This window comes from Haliaeetus albicilla, chromosome 9 (genome assembly GCF_947461875.1).
Source record: "Haliaeetus albicilla chromosome 9, bHalAlb1.1, whole genome shotgun sequence".
NCBI lineage: Eukaryota > Metazoa > Chordata > Aves > Accipitriformes > Accipitridae > Haliaeetus > Haliaeetus albicilla.
Genome location: NC_091491.1, coordinates 31,178,244 through 31,195,247, shown reverse-complemented (window position 1 = coordinate 31,195,247; position 17,004 = coordinate 31,178,244). Strand labels below are relative to the sequence as shown.

The following is a 17,004-nucleotide window of genomic DNA, read 5'->3' as shown; positions in this document are numbered from 1 at the left end:
CTCCCCAGCCAGGCTGGTTATCCATACTCACACCCATGGGTGCAGATTGAAACTGAGTCCTGGAGCAAGAGAGCATGAACCCAAGCTCTTGCTCAAACAGCTTGTGCAGGGAGAGGACTTGCCCTCTGTGTCTTTGGTAAAGGGTGGATGCTCAAAGCCTGGACCAGAGCCAGGCTAGCAGTGTGGACCACAATTTTGTGCTGGCCCCTGGCCCTCCTTGCCCATTCCCTGGAGGTATTTGCCGCCTCAGGAGAGGCGGCTGCACAGGGGTAAGCACAGCCCTGATCTCAGCTGCAGAAGGGGATGCATCGTGTGTACACAAGCCCTGGTGTGATTTCCCCTCTCCCCTCCCCAGCAGAGCCTGGTTGGGACGTTTCACAATTCTTCGCCAATGATGCAGGCTACAAGGCTTGATGTTTACTCCAGGGCTAAGCCTAAGGAAAGAAAGGTGTTTTGCATTACTGCTCCTCCACAGGCCAGGCAGGGGAAGCAGTGTCCAGCAGGGAGGGAGCCCTTAACTTCAGTTAATAAACACATCCTTCACTTCCAGCCTCTCTTCCTTGGCAAATGCCACTTATCGTAGCTAAAGCTGCTCGGACTTGGCCAGGGATCAGCCCTGCGAGTTCACAGGATTCACAATTCACAGATGTTAGGAACTATCAGGCTGAGTGTGGGTGGAGAATGTCAAGTCTGAAATAGCTCCCCTGCCACCCTGGCACAGGCAGCAAAGAAAATGTTTCCACATGACATTCTTCGAACCAAAATTTCCTACAAGGAAAACACAGAGGGGAAAAATAAGAGGCAATCACTGCTGTCTCAGAGGGCTCCTGGCTTTTGCTAGGGAGCTTGACATTTGTGCTGACATCAGCACAAAAGATGCACTATAGGTGAGCTATAGGGCAGCCCCTTCCCCTCTCTTCATACACACAAACATATACGTCCGCTTGAAGATGCAATCCCACTGGTGCATAGATACATGGACGCTATTTTTTCCTGCTGGAATCCATTTTAATTTAGCTCCTGATTCATATTTCATTCATTCTCCAAAACCACAAAACCAGGATAGGTTTACAGCCTGTACTATTTGGATGAGCTGTGGGGTGGGGGAAAACAGGGGGACAAAACAGGTTGCTTTCCTGAATGATTTTCTGTGTGACTCAAAAAAAAAAAAAAAAAAAAAAAAAAAGAAGAGGGAGGGGAGGATGCCTTCCTTCCTGGCTTTTATTTTCCTTCAGGAAAATCAAATCTGCTTTTCATCTTCAGTAGTTTGTTTTGATGGACTTCACTCTTGTTTCTTTAAGCTTTAGTGGCCTGAAAAAGATATGATTAAGATATGATTTGTATTTTCTTTTCTCACTTTTATTTTCTCCTCAAGATATTTGAAAATATTGGAGTTTTTCATGTGGGAAATGTATATATTATTTACAGAACACCAAAACAATGAAAGATTTCTATATAATCTCAATTATTTTGGAAAAAAAAAGACCAAAAGATATAGAGGAAAACATTAACAATTACATCTGATAGTTTTCTTTGGGGGGAGGAGGGCAGGAAGGGGATGCAGAGGAGCAAAAGTTCAGAGTTAATTTTAATTGAGGAATTTCCCCATATTTTGTCATTCAGCTTTTGAAACTGTGACCACAACAGACTGTTTGAACTGTGGTGCGAGAGAGACCGAAAATTTCCCCAGGCAACTTTACGCAGGTACTAGCCACAGAGTTGACGAGGAAGGCTTTTAAAGCATAACAAAATTCAGCAGGGACGCTGCACCCAGCAGAGGAAACTCCGGCCATCTGGAGACGAGGATGACCAGCGGCCACAGCAGTTTGCAAAATTGCAAGAGCTGCCAAAATTAAACCGTGAAGTCAGGCGGGAAGGCAACCAATGACGGGCGAGATCAGAAGTTCAGAGATGCCCCAGATGAGCTCCCAACAACAAGTGTGGCTGGCGTACACCAAAGTTTATTAAGGATGTTGAGAGGAGGGGAAAATATCCATGCAGAAGATGCCCAGCTGGCGAGGAGGGACTGGTGGTGATGCTCAGGTCACTTGATGAATCCCATTGGCCAAGTCCCTGGGAGATCCCACCCATTCGCAAGTGTAAAATAAATCTCTAAAGTTGTACCTCGTGTACCACTTGACATTATTGCTTTTAGCCTGCTGGCTTTATATCTATTTATTTATTTTATTTTGGTTTGTACCCAAAGAGGGGCTCGAAGGAAATGAATTTTGAACCGGCACCTTTCACCACCTTGCAGTACTACCCTGATCCCTGCATCCAGCGGTGAGTCTCTGAGCGTGACGTAACTCTCTCCTATCGCAGGTTTGATCTGAGTGTCTTGTGTAATTGTTAACTTTTCTGCTATCGTCCGGTGGCAGCTGGGCTGCACGCGGAAAAAATGTGCCGCTCTCTTCATGCTCAGTGGAGCTTATTATTATGTTTGGCTTTCTAACAGGTTACTGTTTAATTATAGGCATCCGTTTAAGATATCTCCCTTTTCCTCTTTGGCATTAGAGAAAAAAAAATTGATAAATAACATGAAAACTGATAGTATCTTTTCCCTGTGTTTTTGAGCAGAAGGTTACTCTGTGCTTTGGGCAGCGCAGGAATTGCTTTAACTATCTATAGTGTGTTTATTTGTTCCTTTAAATGAAAAAGCTCCTGGAAAGAATATGAGCTTAACTATTAAGCTCTGAGATCTTGGAATTTAAAGGACAAATAAATAATTTAAAGGATTCAGAGAAGAAAAAAACTGCCTTCTAAGAGAGAGCACTTTTCCAAGAATATTTTTTTCATTCTGTCTAACAGCCAACCTCAGAGCCTGACAACCACTCTTATTTTAGCTTTGTTGTTACACTGAGTTTTATAACTTTCCAGCAGATAAAAGAGCATGTCCGCACGAGGTATCACAGTATCACATTGTCAGTTTGTTTGTTTCTCCCAATAGAAGATACTATATTTAAGCATGTAAATGACATGTAGATGGTATTTTTCCAGTCGTAAAGTTCGGAGAGGTGAAATCCTCCGAGCGCAGTCACTTGTCGAGCTACTTTAAGGCTAGTTTCTGGCTGTGTTTTGAAAAAGCCCTGGCTGTTGTCTCACAAAGGCATTCGGTCCCTGGAAGGGTTAACTATTAACCCTGCATCCTCTGCAGGGTGCTGGGGAAGGCTGCTTGTGTTGCATAGCTGCCTGTTGAAGAAAGGGCTTGGCCGCTGTCACCCAGCCCACGGCATTACAGGAAGCTTTGTGAGCTCTTCTTTTTTTTTTTTTTTTTTTTTTTCCCCCCACTACCATGATTTGTTGCAATGTTTGTGGGGGAGTTTTATCCCCCCTTAATCTGCTGGGTGCTCTGTGCCACCACTATGCGAAGATCCTGGGGAGGACTGTGGAGACCTGGCAGCGACAAGGGGCTGCGTTTGGGGCCAGCGGAGGGGAAGGACAGAAGGGGAGCTGGGAAATAGCGCACGGTCCTTGGCTGCGCTGCCGTGGCAGAGGAATATGGAATGAAGCTGGGGGTATTGGTTTCCCCAGCGAGACCTTCCACAACACGAGTCCCAGGGCTGGTTGGGCACACGCAGCCATACTCTGATCTCCTGCAAATCCACCCAGCCCCGCTGACCCTGGCAGGGATGTACGTGTGTCCAGGAGAAGAGCAGTACAAGAGCGGTGCCCGCCCGGGAAGGTGGATTTGGGCTGACAGCGGTAGGGTCTTTAGCAGACAAATAAGTTTCAGTGGCGGGAAGCCACAGCCAGGCAAATTCCCAAATAGAAAATTAAAAACAAATAATCAAACTGGAAAGCGTAAAGATGCACTGGGAAGCGTACCTAAGCTCTGGGACAGCTCTCCAGCCCCTGTGAACTCTTGCCAGTCACACCCCATCCCATGTCAAAGGACAGGTTCATAAAACTGGTGCTGTGGCTCAGGCAAAAAAACCCAGCTGGAGCAGGAATTAAAGAAAAAAAATTCCCTTGGCTGTATTCTTTAGAGCTTTTAAAATGGGCCTTTCTGCCCTTCAAATCTGCATCCTCCAGCAAGTCAGGCCTTTCACTGGAAATGCTGTTCCTTGCCACGTGCCTTAGCAGTGTGCTAAGTTTTTAAGTGACCATTGCAGTGTGGGAAGCCTCAGGACAGCTTGGGGCAGATAGAGTTTGTGACACCCCTCAGTCAAAACCTGGTCGAGATGTAGCTTAGAGTAATAATGTGTCTCAGCTGCTGTGCACGTCTGTTTACATGAGCTGAGAGTGGCATTTGTCCAGTTACTAGTGGCTGTGCTCTGCTACAGCTCAAAATCAGCTAAAAGCTGGTCCCAGAGATACTTTTCTCAGTCTGAAGACGTAGGTGGTCTTCAACTTTAAGCTCCATTGATTGGATATTCATGATGTGCTGGGTGACATTTGTGTGACTGATTTAACAAAATTGAATAGTTTCATAATTACATTTAATTTACACAGTTTGAAACACATTTGCTTTGATGTGGTCAAAGTGTTTTCTTTAGCTTAAACCAGTGTTCTTCTCTGTAACTTTAAAATTACATCTAGTAACAATCTAAACAACAAAGTGATAACATTGAGCTGAGGCATGCTGGCAAAATAACAATAGTGAAAAGTGTTTGAAGCCCTGTTAAAATGGAGTGGGGGTGAGTGGGGGTGTGTGTGACACAGATTTCCCTGTAGGTCAGCGTGGAGGGGGAAGCAATTATAAATCGCAGTTAGCTCTAAGATTAGTGGCTTAGATTTACCCTCTGCCGTTGCTTTGTCTATTAATCTCTTCACTTTGGGGGTGTCCAGCAGGCAGACAACGCGGAAGCCAGCTAAAACATTTCCTCTGTCAAGAGGTGAACACAGATCACACTTGGGAGCGTTAACTAATATGCCATTATAATGCTTGTATACTACTGCCTGTCATTTCACGGCAGTGAAACTATGTGCTGCTGCTATGGTATATTCAAACCAATGCACTAATTCAGTGCCACAGGTGAGGAAAAATAGCTGGGTGCCCAGACTCCCAGTGCTGTCTGTTATTGTTTAGGTCACTCCAGCCTCTGTCTCAACAGGTCAGCTCTCTTGTTTTTTAGGCTACTTATTTCTTGTGGATATCAAAGCAAAGCACCCCCTGCATCACACAGAAGTACAGACAACTCAGCTGGGGCACAGCACAGCAGTGTCCTACTTCACAGCCCCACTTTTTGCTGTGGACACTGGAGTTCAGTGCTGGAGCTGCAGCCCAGCTGAGAGAGGGGCAGAGGGGCACTGACAGGGACATACATCCCTGTGCAGAAGTCAGGGATGCTACATTCACATGTAGCATGTGAATGTCTGAAGCGAGGTTGGAAAGGTATATCCTGCCTGTGCTCATCTTTCTTCTTCTTAAACAGAAAGAGCTAAGAGATGTTAAAATTCAGCAATAACAGAGTTGAGCAAAACCCTCAAAGTTTTTCTACTTCTGCTTTCTTTATGAAAGGGTTTTGCATGAAACACTTGAAATCAGTGATAAAGCAGGCTCAGTGCTCTGGCTCCTGGGCAAGGGAAGGTGCTGCTCTAAGGACAGAAGCACCTGCATTGAAGTGCCAAGTTGCTAACCCACGTGAATTACTTGTTCGGATGTTACTGTGGCAGCTCATCCTGTGCTGCAGAAAAACGAGGCTAGCTCTGAGTCATAAAATGAGCTATCTGAAATGAGCTGGATTTCCACCTTCCAAGAAGTGCCCACCTAGCTGCTGTTGAAAGTCGCTAATGTAAGATGAAGAAGGCACTGTAATTATGATCAAAGTCCAGCTGTTGAGAGCTATGTAATTAGTCTCTCTCTCCAAAGCTGCTTTTTCTTCAGCTAATGCCTGGTTGGGGGAGTGATGTTTACAGATATGTTACTTGTGTTCTTGGAAATAATGGTCATTAGGCTGCGTTTTACCCAGGAGCTCTCCTCTTTGGGGGCTGTTTGGAATGCACCTGCTGGTGCACAGGACTACAGTCCTGTGTGCTCTGCTTGCCCCTCTCCCCATGCCCAGGCTAATTGATGGCCTCAGGATTTTGCATCGATGATATGCTGAAGGCATTCACTGGGGCTTACTCCTCCCTTTTGAATGAAAGGCCTCTCGCACAAGCTGCTCTTTGCTCTTTCATTTCTGGCTTTGTATTCTCAGCCCAAAGTGATACGGCCCCACCTCCCAAATCTCACTAATAACAGAGGCTTGAGGAACAACCCTGAAATCCTCTGGTCTCTGCAGCGCCATGCCAGAAACCTGGTTTCTCAGACACGGTCCTGGGTTTTGGGGGGGGGGGGGGTGCCAAAAGAAAAAAAACCAAACAAATATCCTGCAACCAGGTATGTAGAAAAAAATCTATTTTTAGAAGGGGATGAGGGAAACTGTCTCAAATGAGTTGAGGCATGGAAGGGAGGGGAGGGCATGGGCCATGGCAGCATCATCTACTGAGTGCTGTATCTGGATGGATTTTGGTGAGCAGGGTCTAAGTTCCAGCCAGCCAGAGCTCCTGGGTTCAAAGAGATCGTTCATCAGGAGCATTGCACATGTTGCTTTACTTTTCTTCATTGGTTCCACATGTATCAAACAGCTGGTGAACAGACTGCAGTTATCAGATAGGAGTCTCACCAATGTTAATGCTTGCAGTGCAGCACAAAGGTGAAAAACTCACTGTACCCAATGCTCATCATTACGAATAGGCGGTAATGAAACAGTAGGTTTCTTCCCTTTGGGTTGGAAGGGGGCACATTCGGGCAAAATGTGCTGGCTACCCTCCTGATCACAGGCAGCAGCGTGCTGTGCCCCTTCATGGTCGTGGATCAATGCTGGTGTAAGCAGCTTTCCTTTCACTCCGGTGTTAGCTGGGTGATATTGTGACAGAGCTTTGCCTGAGCTGTCGTAGGGTAATGTCTTGCAGGAGTGTTTCATCCTATGTGCAGGCTTTGCAGAATCCTTGCGTTTGGACAACTGCACGCTCTTTCTCTTTCCTTGTACTATGTTTGCTGAGGAATAACTGAACTCCTGCTATGACAGGGGGCACAAATCTCATCTGCCTTCACCTTTGAGATGGGAGCCCAAATTTGTCGTGTTGGCAGAAAGACCTGAAGCCAAGTAAGGAAAGCCACGTGACTTGGTATAGATCTATTTGCAGAAACAGCCAGTGATACAGCAGGTACTTTCCAAAGACTCAGAGAGGGGCCAGAAATTGTTCTGAGCAGCTCCTGGTGTGCTCGGAGCCAGCCGGTGACTTCTGGAGGAGCAGAATTGGCTCCACGCTGGAAGGAAAGGTGGAGGGGAGCCAGCGAGGTGCTTTTTATTGGTCTCGGTGAGCTCTCCTGGAAGGTGGTGGTCACCTTCATGGATGTGCTTTCACCCCTGGTAGAAATCCCATGGGGAGGGGTCCCCAGCTGGAGCCAGATGTGCACAAGGGGACAGCAAGCAGTGTGCCGAGACAGCTATTGCAGGGTGGCCTTGTGGGCAGGAGGGCTTTGCAGAGCAGCTCTGCAGGGAGGACATGCTGCCAGTATGGGACCTCTCAGCTGCCCCCCTGCACTTTGTCAACGATGTGCGCTGCTGGTGGTGGGGAGGGGAGGGTATTTATCTCGTCTTTGAGGTCTGTTCTTTGGTTGTTCTCCTGTTCCTATGCTGCAGTCTCATCAGAAGATGGGATTAGAAGGTAGGACCTTTGCAAAACACTGCTCAAGAGCAGCATGTTAAAGCCTCTTCAGTTCTTTCTTCCTGGCAGAACCCCTGCACTCTGCTTGTCCCCGCTGCCCTCCTCCGTTTTGTCCCCGCTAAACCTCTTGGCTCTATGTCAGAGAGATGTTGTGCTGAGGATGTCACAACCCCTTCACGGTCATTGCCAAAGACGGCACTTTTCTCTTTTTCCCCTTCAAAATGGTGTAGGCCCCTCAAGAGTGTTACAAGAAAATATTTGTCTGCTTGGAGGTCTTTTTAGTGCTGCTTAAAGGATTAAAGTGGAACCAAATCGATCATTTTCTGTTTTTCTTCCCAGATCTCAAAGGACTGTAAAGAGAATATGTGAAGTCTTTCATGTGGTCCTTTTTACTATGAGGAGAGAATACCTGATCCATGGGATCTTGCTCAACTTCCAAAAATACTGACGAAATTAAAGAAGCAACTTCTCAATAGCTCATCTGTTCAGAGATGTTTAGCGTGTTCATGGTACCTGTTATAAGTTATACTCCCCTGCTGATTTGTGTGGTACCTTCTGCTGCAAGCTAACTTGTAACGGCTCCTCTCAACAAACACAAGGACTTCTCGCCTGATACAGAGCAGAAGGGGTCAGCTTTGATTTTGGGAAAAATAAAACCCTCTGACATCCAACAAATGGCCAAAGGAGTATTCAACCCTTATAAAAAAAAGACCATAGGTGTTACAGGGCATGGGGGAGGGATGAGAGTCTTGGATGAGGAAGAAATCAAGGAAACTTAGTTTTTAACTTGGTGTCTGGCTCTAAGCTGGTTTTGCACTTCTGTGAAAACCTTCATGGGAATGTGGGCATTGTGGTGGGAGCCAATGGTTACACTGCCATACAAATTTTGACTTCTGTTTAGTTTAAAATTTTGTATGCCATAATCAAAACTGAAATAATCAGAAGGAAAATGTTTCACTATAATAGATTTCTGAGGTTTGTTTGACTGGGTCTGCTGATGACAGATAATATCCTTCCTTCTGCTTAGCTAGCTTCATGAAAACATCTCTATCTGTTCCTGCGGCTTACCTGGGAGTTTTTGGTGCCTGTTTGTAATCACTTATTACTGTGTAGCAGATCATCTCCCCACAGAATTTTGCTGCTGAGGCATTTCCAGTCAGGTGTTTGAATGCCACACTGGGTCTGGTATGATAAATACTGAGGCAGGTAAGCAAGGGGAATTCGGTTAGTGCATAGAGCTATAAAGAAGACAGCCACATCCAAGAGTGAGAAGGGGGAAAGCCTGCAGTAAGTGGCTGGGGGTTCAATAGGCTCTTTGCAGCATAAAAATAAGTCTGCCTACAAAACCCTGCCTGGAGAGGTTCAATGCCTGTCTGGTTTAGCACTGTTGATATGCACCTAAGTCAATGCATGCTGAAAAAATGCACAGAAAGAAGCTTGCAGTGTGCTGGTGAGCTGGACGCTGCAAGCAGCAGCTGTTCAGCTGTGTATTGCCAGGAGTGTCTGCCATTAAACTCAGAAGTAGGAGCCAGAGCTGGTGGGGCAAAATGATGGGATTGCTGTGCCTGCTGTCAATGGGGTCTATGAGGTGGCTGTGACAGCTGTGAAATTGTAGTTCAGCGGGCTCTGAGAGTTAACATGGGCATCAGGTGTTCAAATATTACAGGATTAAGAATCTTAACACAATTCCTTTACACTGTCTTCCAAGTTTGGTTGTGCATATTTGTGAATTTTCCTCTTAAAATATACAGGCTGGAAACATCATTCTCGGTTTTAATGGAATGGGAGACCAATGTATTCACAGCACTCCAGGAGCTACTGCTTTAAGATAATCACAAGCAAAAAATCATAAATCACATTAGGTGTGGCAATGTATTGATAAAATTATAGGGAACCAACCCTGTAATTTCTTAGCACCAGGCATAGTTGCAAAAATGAATATCCTGTGAGCACTCCAGGCAGTGTTCCCTTACACACCAGCAGTGTTTCTGATAACCAGTTCACTTGTTCCTGTCTTCCAGGACTACAACCTGCTCTTAATTCTTTGTCCTTCATCTGCCCCATCTTGCAGCTATTTTGTGACACAGAGAAAGGTTTTTGCAAGTGCTTTTATTTTTGAGAGAAGGATTGTCTGCCCTTGGTTTCAGCAGTAGCTGGCCTGTCACAGAGTACCTATGTGCTGAAAAATGCAGCCAGCACAGTATTTAGCAGAAGACTTCATTTTTCCCATAGGAGTATCACTGGTGGCAGGGGAGGGGAATGGCCGTGTGGGTAACAAGTGGGAGCTTCAACCAAATTCATATTACAGGAATCTGCACCTAACATCTGCTTTGCTGGCGTTTCTGTTCTGCATTTTAATTATTTACTGAAACACAGGATGTTGCTGTTTACAGTTTCCTGCTTCTGAAGAGTTCTGGGGACTTTCTGTATTATCACAATGATTTATTTTATATTTTTGTAAAATTCAACCTTCTCAAGAGAGTTTGAGAGAGGGACTTCGTAAGTTCCTTGAGCAGTTCATAGAGAAAAGAACTTGTGTAACTAAAGACAGAAGCAGCTTTCATAAAAAAAGTGGCCTTAGGGAGCCAAGAGTCTTACCTGGCTCAACTCAAAATGTCACAAGTCTTTTGCAGTAGACAGTCCAAGACCTTTCTGTCCTAAAAAAGAATCACGTATTTCATGTTCTTTGTCTGGGGACGCTGTCCCTCTCTTCTCTGACTATATTTATACGACTAAATGCCCTGCCATGCAAAGTATCCTGGAGCTGAAAATCAGCGTGGGCTGCATTTCTCTTTCTTTGCTTCCTTCTGGTGGGGGGCCATGTTGAGACCCATGTGGGATGACCCCTCACCAGCCTCTCCCTGTCGCCTCCTCACAGTGGCCAAATTTGGGGAATGCCTGTCCTGAATGAACTGGGACAGTAGCAACTTGGTGCCTGCTGCTTGGCACGCAGGGGTGCCCAGTGCCTTACCCGGTGTTGTAGCTGCAGCACGCCAAGCACTCGGGCAAACAAACCCCAGGAGCTGTTCGGGTGACCCTGGCAGAGAGAGTATTTGATTCCTTCACACATCAAAAAGGTTCAAATCTCAGCAAGTTTGAAAGAAACTTCATTCTTGGCAGAGTGTGTTAGCATCCTGGGGACCTTGTCGCTATCAGTAGCATTAAGGACATCTGATGCAAGCAGGGAAGAGGCTCCTTGCAGGAAACCTATGCCAGGCTTTAACCAGAGCTCAGAGCATGTGGCAGGGCTGCAAGCCCAGCATGAGCAATTGGGGCTGCAAGCACGTTGACTTGGTCCAGAAAAGTGCACTCAGTTCAGTGGATACAGTTGCAGCAGAGGTGGGAGGGAGCTGAATCGCACATCTCTCATTTTGTTTGTCTCTGAAGGGTTTTGGGTGGTGTCAGTGCTCAGGAGAAGTTTGGAGGGGATTGAAACTTCCTTGCCAGGGAGAAGAGAGGCAGAAGCCCCTCAGTCTCTCTCCTGCTGGCTGGAAACACCCCAGAAATAGTGTTTGGTGCAGAAGTGTGAGGACAGGCGCTCAGTTTAGCCCACTGCCAAGACCAGATCTGAGAGCACAGCCCCCTGAGCACCTCGGTCCTGACCCACAAATCTACAGCCAGCATCTTCATCTCAGGGACTTGGAGGGCAGTAGGACACCTGGAGATTTGAGCTGGGCTTACCTGGTTTTCCAAAGCCCATGATCACACGCTGCAAAAGTCTCCTCTTTTTCCACTAAGCCTTGCGGCAGCAGGCTGAATGAGGCATATCTCATGGTCAGGTGCGGCTGCATGATGCACAGAGTGTTCACAGCTTCTGTGGAACTGCTGTGGAAGGATTCCATGTAAATGCGCCAGATCTAATAGTAGAGTCACTCTGTCAGTTCCCATACACTATACTTCTATGTATATCTGCCACTATATAGAGAATACTGTGCTTGAAATGACCTATTATCTACTCGACTGGGTGCTATCTGTATACCATGGTTTGGAGCATGTAAATCAGCAGTGTGAGAGTTCCTCAGATGATGCTTCATCCCTGCACTCCCTGGGAGAAGCACTGAACCAGATTTCATCTCTGCAGGCATAAGCATTGCATATGAGGTGGTGTTGGGTTCTGACTGTGTCTGTTAAATGAGGTACAAACTAATGTGTTGGGTTTGATTTATTTATTTATTTTTTTTTTCCTGGTTTAACCCTGTTACTCTTTGGGAGGAATACTGCTCTGGTTTTGCTCCCTAGACTGTAACAGTTGCTTTTTGCACCACTTAATCTCATTTTTATTGTGTTAACAAGCAAGCCAGTCAGAAACCCAAAGAGATCTCCCTGGCAGCTACCCAGCACAGTGCATATCCCTGGCTTGGAGGAGTGGCTGTGCTCAATGGGTAACCTTTGGTCTGGGGGTTTCTCTCAGATTTGCTTGGTGATGTGCTGCCTGCGGCTGGTGCTTGTTCTGATGGTACACAGCCTTTAGAAAGAGATGAGCTGAGGACATCTGATGGTGGACTGAACTGTAGGAAGCTCAACCTAGACCATGCCTAGCTTGGCCATACTACATAAAATGAGAGATTAGGCTCTACAGTGCTCACAGTCCTTTCCTCTCCAGACAGCCCAGAGCTCAGGCCAGGGCCACGTCTGAAAAACGTGCTTGCATGTAGATAAGGGATAATACACAAACCAGACCTTGAACCTGGGCCAGACCAGCAGTGTGGATGTAGCTGAGGTCTTTCCTTGCTGCTATAGTCTGTCTAGAAGTGGAACTTTTCTGCTGGGTTTGTGGGTGGTGTTTTTTTTTCTTCCCTTAGTTCTGGCCTCTTTCAGAGCCTTGTAGTATCCAATAAGAGCCAGTTCCTGACACTCTGATTGCCTTTCTGAAGCTCCGATGTGCTTGGCTGAATTATTTTACTATCTGCAATAAATAAAGTAATTTCTCATTCTGTGTTGTGGTCTCTGTATTGGTGTGATGGAGGTAGACTAAGTGAAACTTGAGAGATGCTGGTTGCACTCCACACTGCAGAGTTTCAGCAGACAATAGTTAAAAGATTCCCATTTCCTGTGGGAAATACTGAAAGCAAGCTCCTTGTGAAAACCAGACAGCACTGAACTGCTGTAGATATTGTTATTCGGTAAATGCTGTGCTCACAAGAAAAATACTGACGAGCAAATCTCAAAAGGGGGAATTCGATTCAGCAAGCCTCAGGAAGGTCAGATTTCTGGCCATTGCCTCTTCAGAACTTTTCAATTTTCCTATTACATACCTAAAATCTCTACAGAAGAGCTGTAATAGCTGTATTTTGTCATGACTGTCATGTTTTGAAAATGACCTCACCTGCTTTCATTTCTGGGGCTGTTGTTTTGTTTTCTTAATATTCCCTGATGCTGCAGAGATCTGGATAACTGGAAAGGTTGCAGTTAACTGTTTGAGGCTGCTTTGGGCATTTAACACTTGCCTTTCCCCCGCTTCTCCTCCAGAAAAGATGAGGGGTCTCCCCATACAGTGCAACAGAATGCAACAGCAGACATCTCCAAGTCTCCTTCCCTGGTAACTTGTGGATGTGCCCCCAGGTACCTGCTGCAAACCATTATAGATGGTGCATGAGTGGGTCATGGGATGATTTGGGGTCAGGCAGTCCCCCGGGAGGCACAAAAGATGGTCTCTGTTGTCTTTAATTGTAGCTGCAGCTGGGCAGCAGAGATTGGCATGTGATGGCAAGGCTGGAGGCAGCACTGATCCAGCAGCAGACCTCTCAGCAGAGATCTGTGCTCACCCTCTCCTGTACCGAGGGGAAGAGGCATCATTCCATTTGTCCTGCTGTAAAACTATTAGAGCTGGCTGGCTGGCTGCAAAAAGTCTTGTGTAAACTCTGAGAGGTAGACCCAAATGTGTGTTTTCAGCTGGGTATCTAAAACTGAGCAAACGATGTCTATTATTTAGATCAAAGGCTTTTTTTTTTTTTTTTTTTTTAGATGGACCTGAAAATGCTTTGTGGCTTCTGAACCGTTTGCCTGTAAAGTTTAACTTACAATACTTATTTTAGGACTTGGCTCAAAAATACCTGAGAATTTTGAGGGCTGGGCCTGGATTTTCCGCTCATGTTGCTTTTGAGAAGACTTTCTCATTTACTGCAGTAAAAGCTCTCACCTCTGCCCAGCAGCTCTGACTCCTCCCTCTCCAGATGGGCACTGCTTTTAACCATCGCTGCAAAAAGGGATTGACCGGAAAAATGAGTTACAAAATAATACAATTGCAACTGCTTTTTAATTGGCTTTTTTTTGTTGTTTTAATGCTTTTTAAAAATGGATGGAGATTTAAATTTTCTTTTATTATTTATATTTGGAAAGTCTCACGACCATGTTTCCCTGGAGATATACTGACGGTGAACAGGTCTCTGTGTGCTTTACAAAGTTGGTGGCACTGCTGTACCTCAAGAATGGAAGGGCAAAGATGGACCCAGGGTTACCCAGGGGCCAGGGGTTGAGCTGGGTGTCCTGAGCTCCAAGCTTGCGTTCTTATTCTGGGCTTCCCAACACAGGTTTCTCAGGCTCCTGCGCGGTCTTCTGGAGGCTACAAGGGCTCTGTAGTGAAAGCACCGATTGCAGCAGGCAGGTGGAGGAGTTGCTGTGGCGGTGCTTTCACCTTGGCCGGAGCTCCATCTCTCTTGGCTCCTGCTGAGAAAGGGAGTGGGTGTATGGGCTGAGCAGAAGGGGAGGGGATGTCCGCGGCTGGGTGAGGAGGTAGTTTCCAAGGATGGGTGAGAAGGGGTGGGTGGAGAAGGGGGTGTCCAAGGTTGAGTGGGAGATAAGAGAGGTCCGGGAAAGTTCACAAGGTGCTGAAGGAATCCTTGGAGGAAAAAAAAAAAAAATTAGGGGTGATTTGCTCGAACAATTAGGGGATGGTGCCTCTAGTGAGGGTGGAGTGATTAGCTGCCTGAAGCCCTGAGGACAAAGAAATGCTTCTATTGTGTAGAAGCGGTCACTGTTGTCCGGCTGATAATGATGACATGTAGATAGCAGATGTGATGAGATGTAGATAGGAGATGCAGCAGGTTCCTGGCTGCGGGGGTTACTGAGAGGACTCTGAACTCTTTCTGCTTCCAGAAGCTGTTCCCAGCTGTTTGCAGGGAGCAGGCCATGCAGTCCCCAAGCTGGGAAGCCGTCGGCAGGATAGCAATGGGAACGCAGAGGGAGCCTTTTTCTCCCAGGGGAGCTCTGCTGCTAGCACTGGAGCAGGGCGCTGGCATGGGGCCCAGGGCTACAGTGATATAATGCGCTTTGAGGGGCCACCGCTAAGCTGCAAATGTTGCATCCACTGTAGGCATAGTCTTACTCAAGATGACTGTAACTGAAAGAAGATGATGAATGGGAAAAAATCCCCCTTGCGTTTTGCAGCACGGTGAATTAGGAGGATCATTCTGTGCAGCCAGTTTCACTTTCTTTGATACAGGTCAGTCTTGCCCATGCACTGAAGGCTCAAGTAAAGAGCAACCAGAAAGCCGAAGCATCCATTCCTGCCCTTTCCATTCAGCTCACACATACGCTTCCAAAAGAGAAATCTAAGTTACAGGGAGATCAGGATGCACTGTTACAGTGGACTCTAGCAGAACACAGAGTTTTTATAAGCAACACAGTCAGCATTCCTCTGAGAAAGAATTGCTTTAATTCCTCTGAATTTCATATATCTCACAGTTGAAACAGGGCATGTGCAACACAAGTGTCATTTGCCTAGAGAATAGGAAGAAGCTAGCAGTCCTGCCTAGACTGTCCTCGACATAGGACACCAGCAGTGTTACAGAGCCCTTCACCGCTGTCACTGCCCGTTCCTTCTTGTGTTTACCGTCTCCTTGGTTGGTGGCTACTTCTGAGATCAGGGTTCACCCTTTGGGCTGTCAGCTTCTTTCATTTTCTAACGCACATCTCTGTGCCGCTGGACCACTTTTCTCCTGCTGCCCCTCCCCCTAACCCATGCTGCTGTCCACGTGTTTTTTAGTGAGATATCCGATCTGGGAAACATCTGAAAAATGTGGGATCTGGGAAAAAAGAACGGACATTTGAACCATAGGTGAAAGTTATATTCTGTCTCAAAAAAATCCTATGTGTCAGTGTTTGTTATTCCCTATGTTCGCCCTTCAAAAGCCATGTATCCATCAGTCTTCTTCCAGAGATGTTTTCTAGGACTAACACATAGGAGCAGTGTTATATTTGGACTTGATGGCCTTAGAGGTCTCTTCCAAACTTCATGATTAGATTTGATTTATATGGAAGGAAAATCTGAAGGATTTAAAGAAGTTGCTGGAAGTCTAGATTTTAAAAAGCTGAATCTGAAAGCTGTGCTGGAAATCTAAATGAGAATAAATACTTGTGAGTGCAGTTCAGCAGGACCTGCCTCTGCCAGGATGGGAGTCAGTCTCTTTTGGGCTCACAAGAGCCAAGACTTTGCAGTATGGCATTAGGAGAGAAAGAAACAGGGAAATATGTAGTACAGTGCAGTTCATGCTGGGAAGGGGGTTTGCTTGTTGATGAAGTAGACACAGAAAGAGGCATAGATAGAGGTGCAATACAGATCCCTGAAATTCAACAGCAATCTCCTCTCTGAAGGGAATGAGAGCCTGCCTGTCTACCATTTGGCTTTTATTTTGGCCCCCCTGTTTACGACAATGAACCCGTCTGATGACCAACGGTCTCTAACGGGTGCTTCCAGGGTGTGCTCTGCAGGCCGAGGGTGGCTGACGCGGCCGTGGGGGACAAGCCTGCTCCACACTTCGGGGAATTCCAGATGACACTGCCTGCCAGGCACACGCTTGTCCCGTGCTGCCAGACCCTGCTTCCTTCTCCTCTTGCACAGCTGTGAGCTTCATAAGGTAGCGATGTCTACAAATCATTGCAGTGTTAAAATGCAGAGCAGGGGGAATTCCAGCAGGATGAGGTCTGCCAAGTTCCTCGAGTTTTAACGGTGCAGTCTGAAAAGGAGCCCCCTCCCCACTCAAGAACTGAAAATACAACTAACACCAAGATTCAGGCAATTAAGTGTAATACTCATGAACTTTAAAACATTTGTTTACCATTGCTTTTGATGTACTTCAAGATGTGACTGGAGATGGCAGGGACCAGCACATGCACTGGAACTGATGGAGATGCTGACTTCTCTGCTCTCTGACTTACATCTCTATCTGGCCCACACACTGTGACAGTTGAGGGCTAATATATTAATCTATGAAGGAATTAAGGGCTGTTAAGTGGTTAACTGCTGTAAGCATTTAGGAAGAAAGATTAGTTTTTAGTCTGGGCATCTGGGTTTGAATTCTACTTCCACCCTGAACTCTGAGTGTGGCTTAAAGCCAGTCACAGCATTTC

At 46.3% G+C, this 17,004-nt stretch overlaps 1 protein-coding gene across 3 annotated transcripts in view; it reads left to right on the top strand.

Moving 5' to 3' along the window:
• The first annotated feature begins 1,653 nt into the window (after positions 1 to 1,653).
• TP63 (tumor protein p63) overlaps positions 1,654 to 17,004 on the top strand; it is a 109,579-nt gene continuing 94,228 nt past the window's right edge. The window contains exon 1 of one of the 3 annotated variants that reach the window (XM_069792419.1): positions 1,654 to 2,283. In XM_069792419.1, coding sequence (XP_069648520.1) covers positions 2,222 to 2,283 — 62 coding nt within the window. In that variant the 5' untranslated portion in view covers positions 1,654 to 2,221. The remainder of the gene's footprint in view (positions 2,284 to 17,004) is intronic. The other 2 variants (XM_069792417.1, XM_069792416.1) reach the window with 2 other exon arrangements.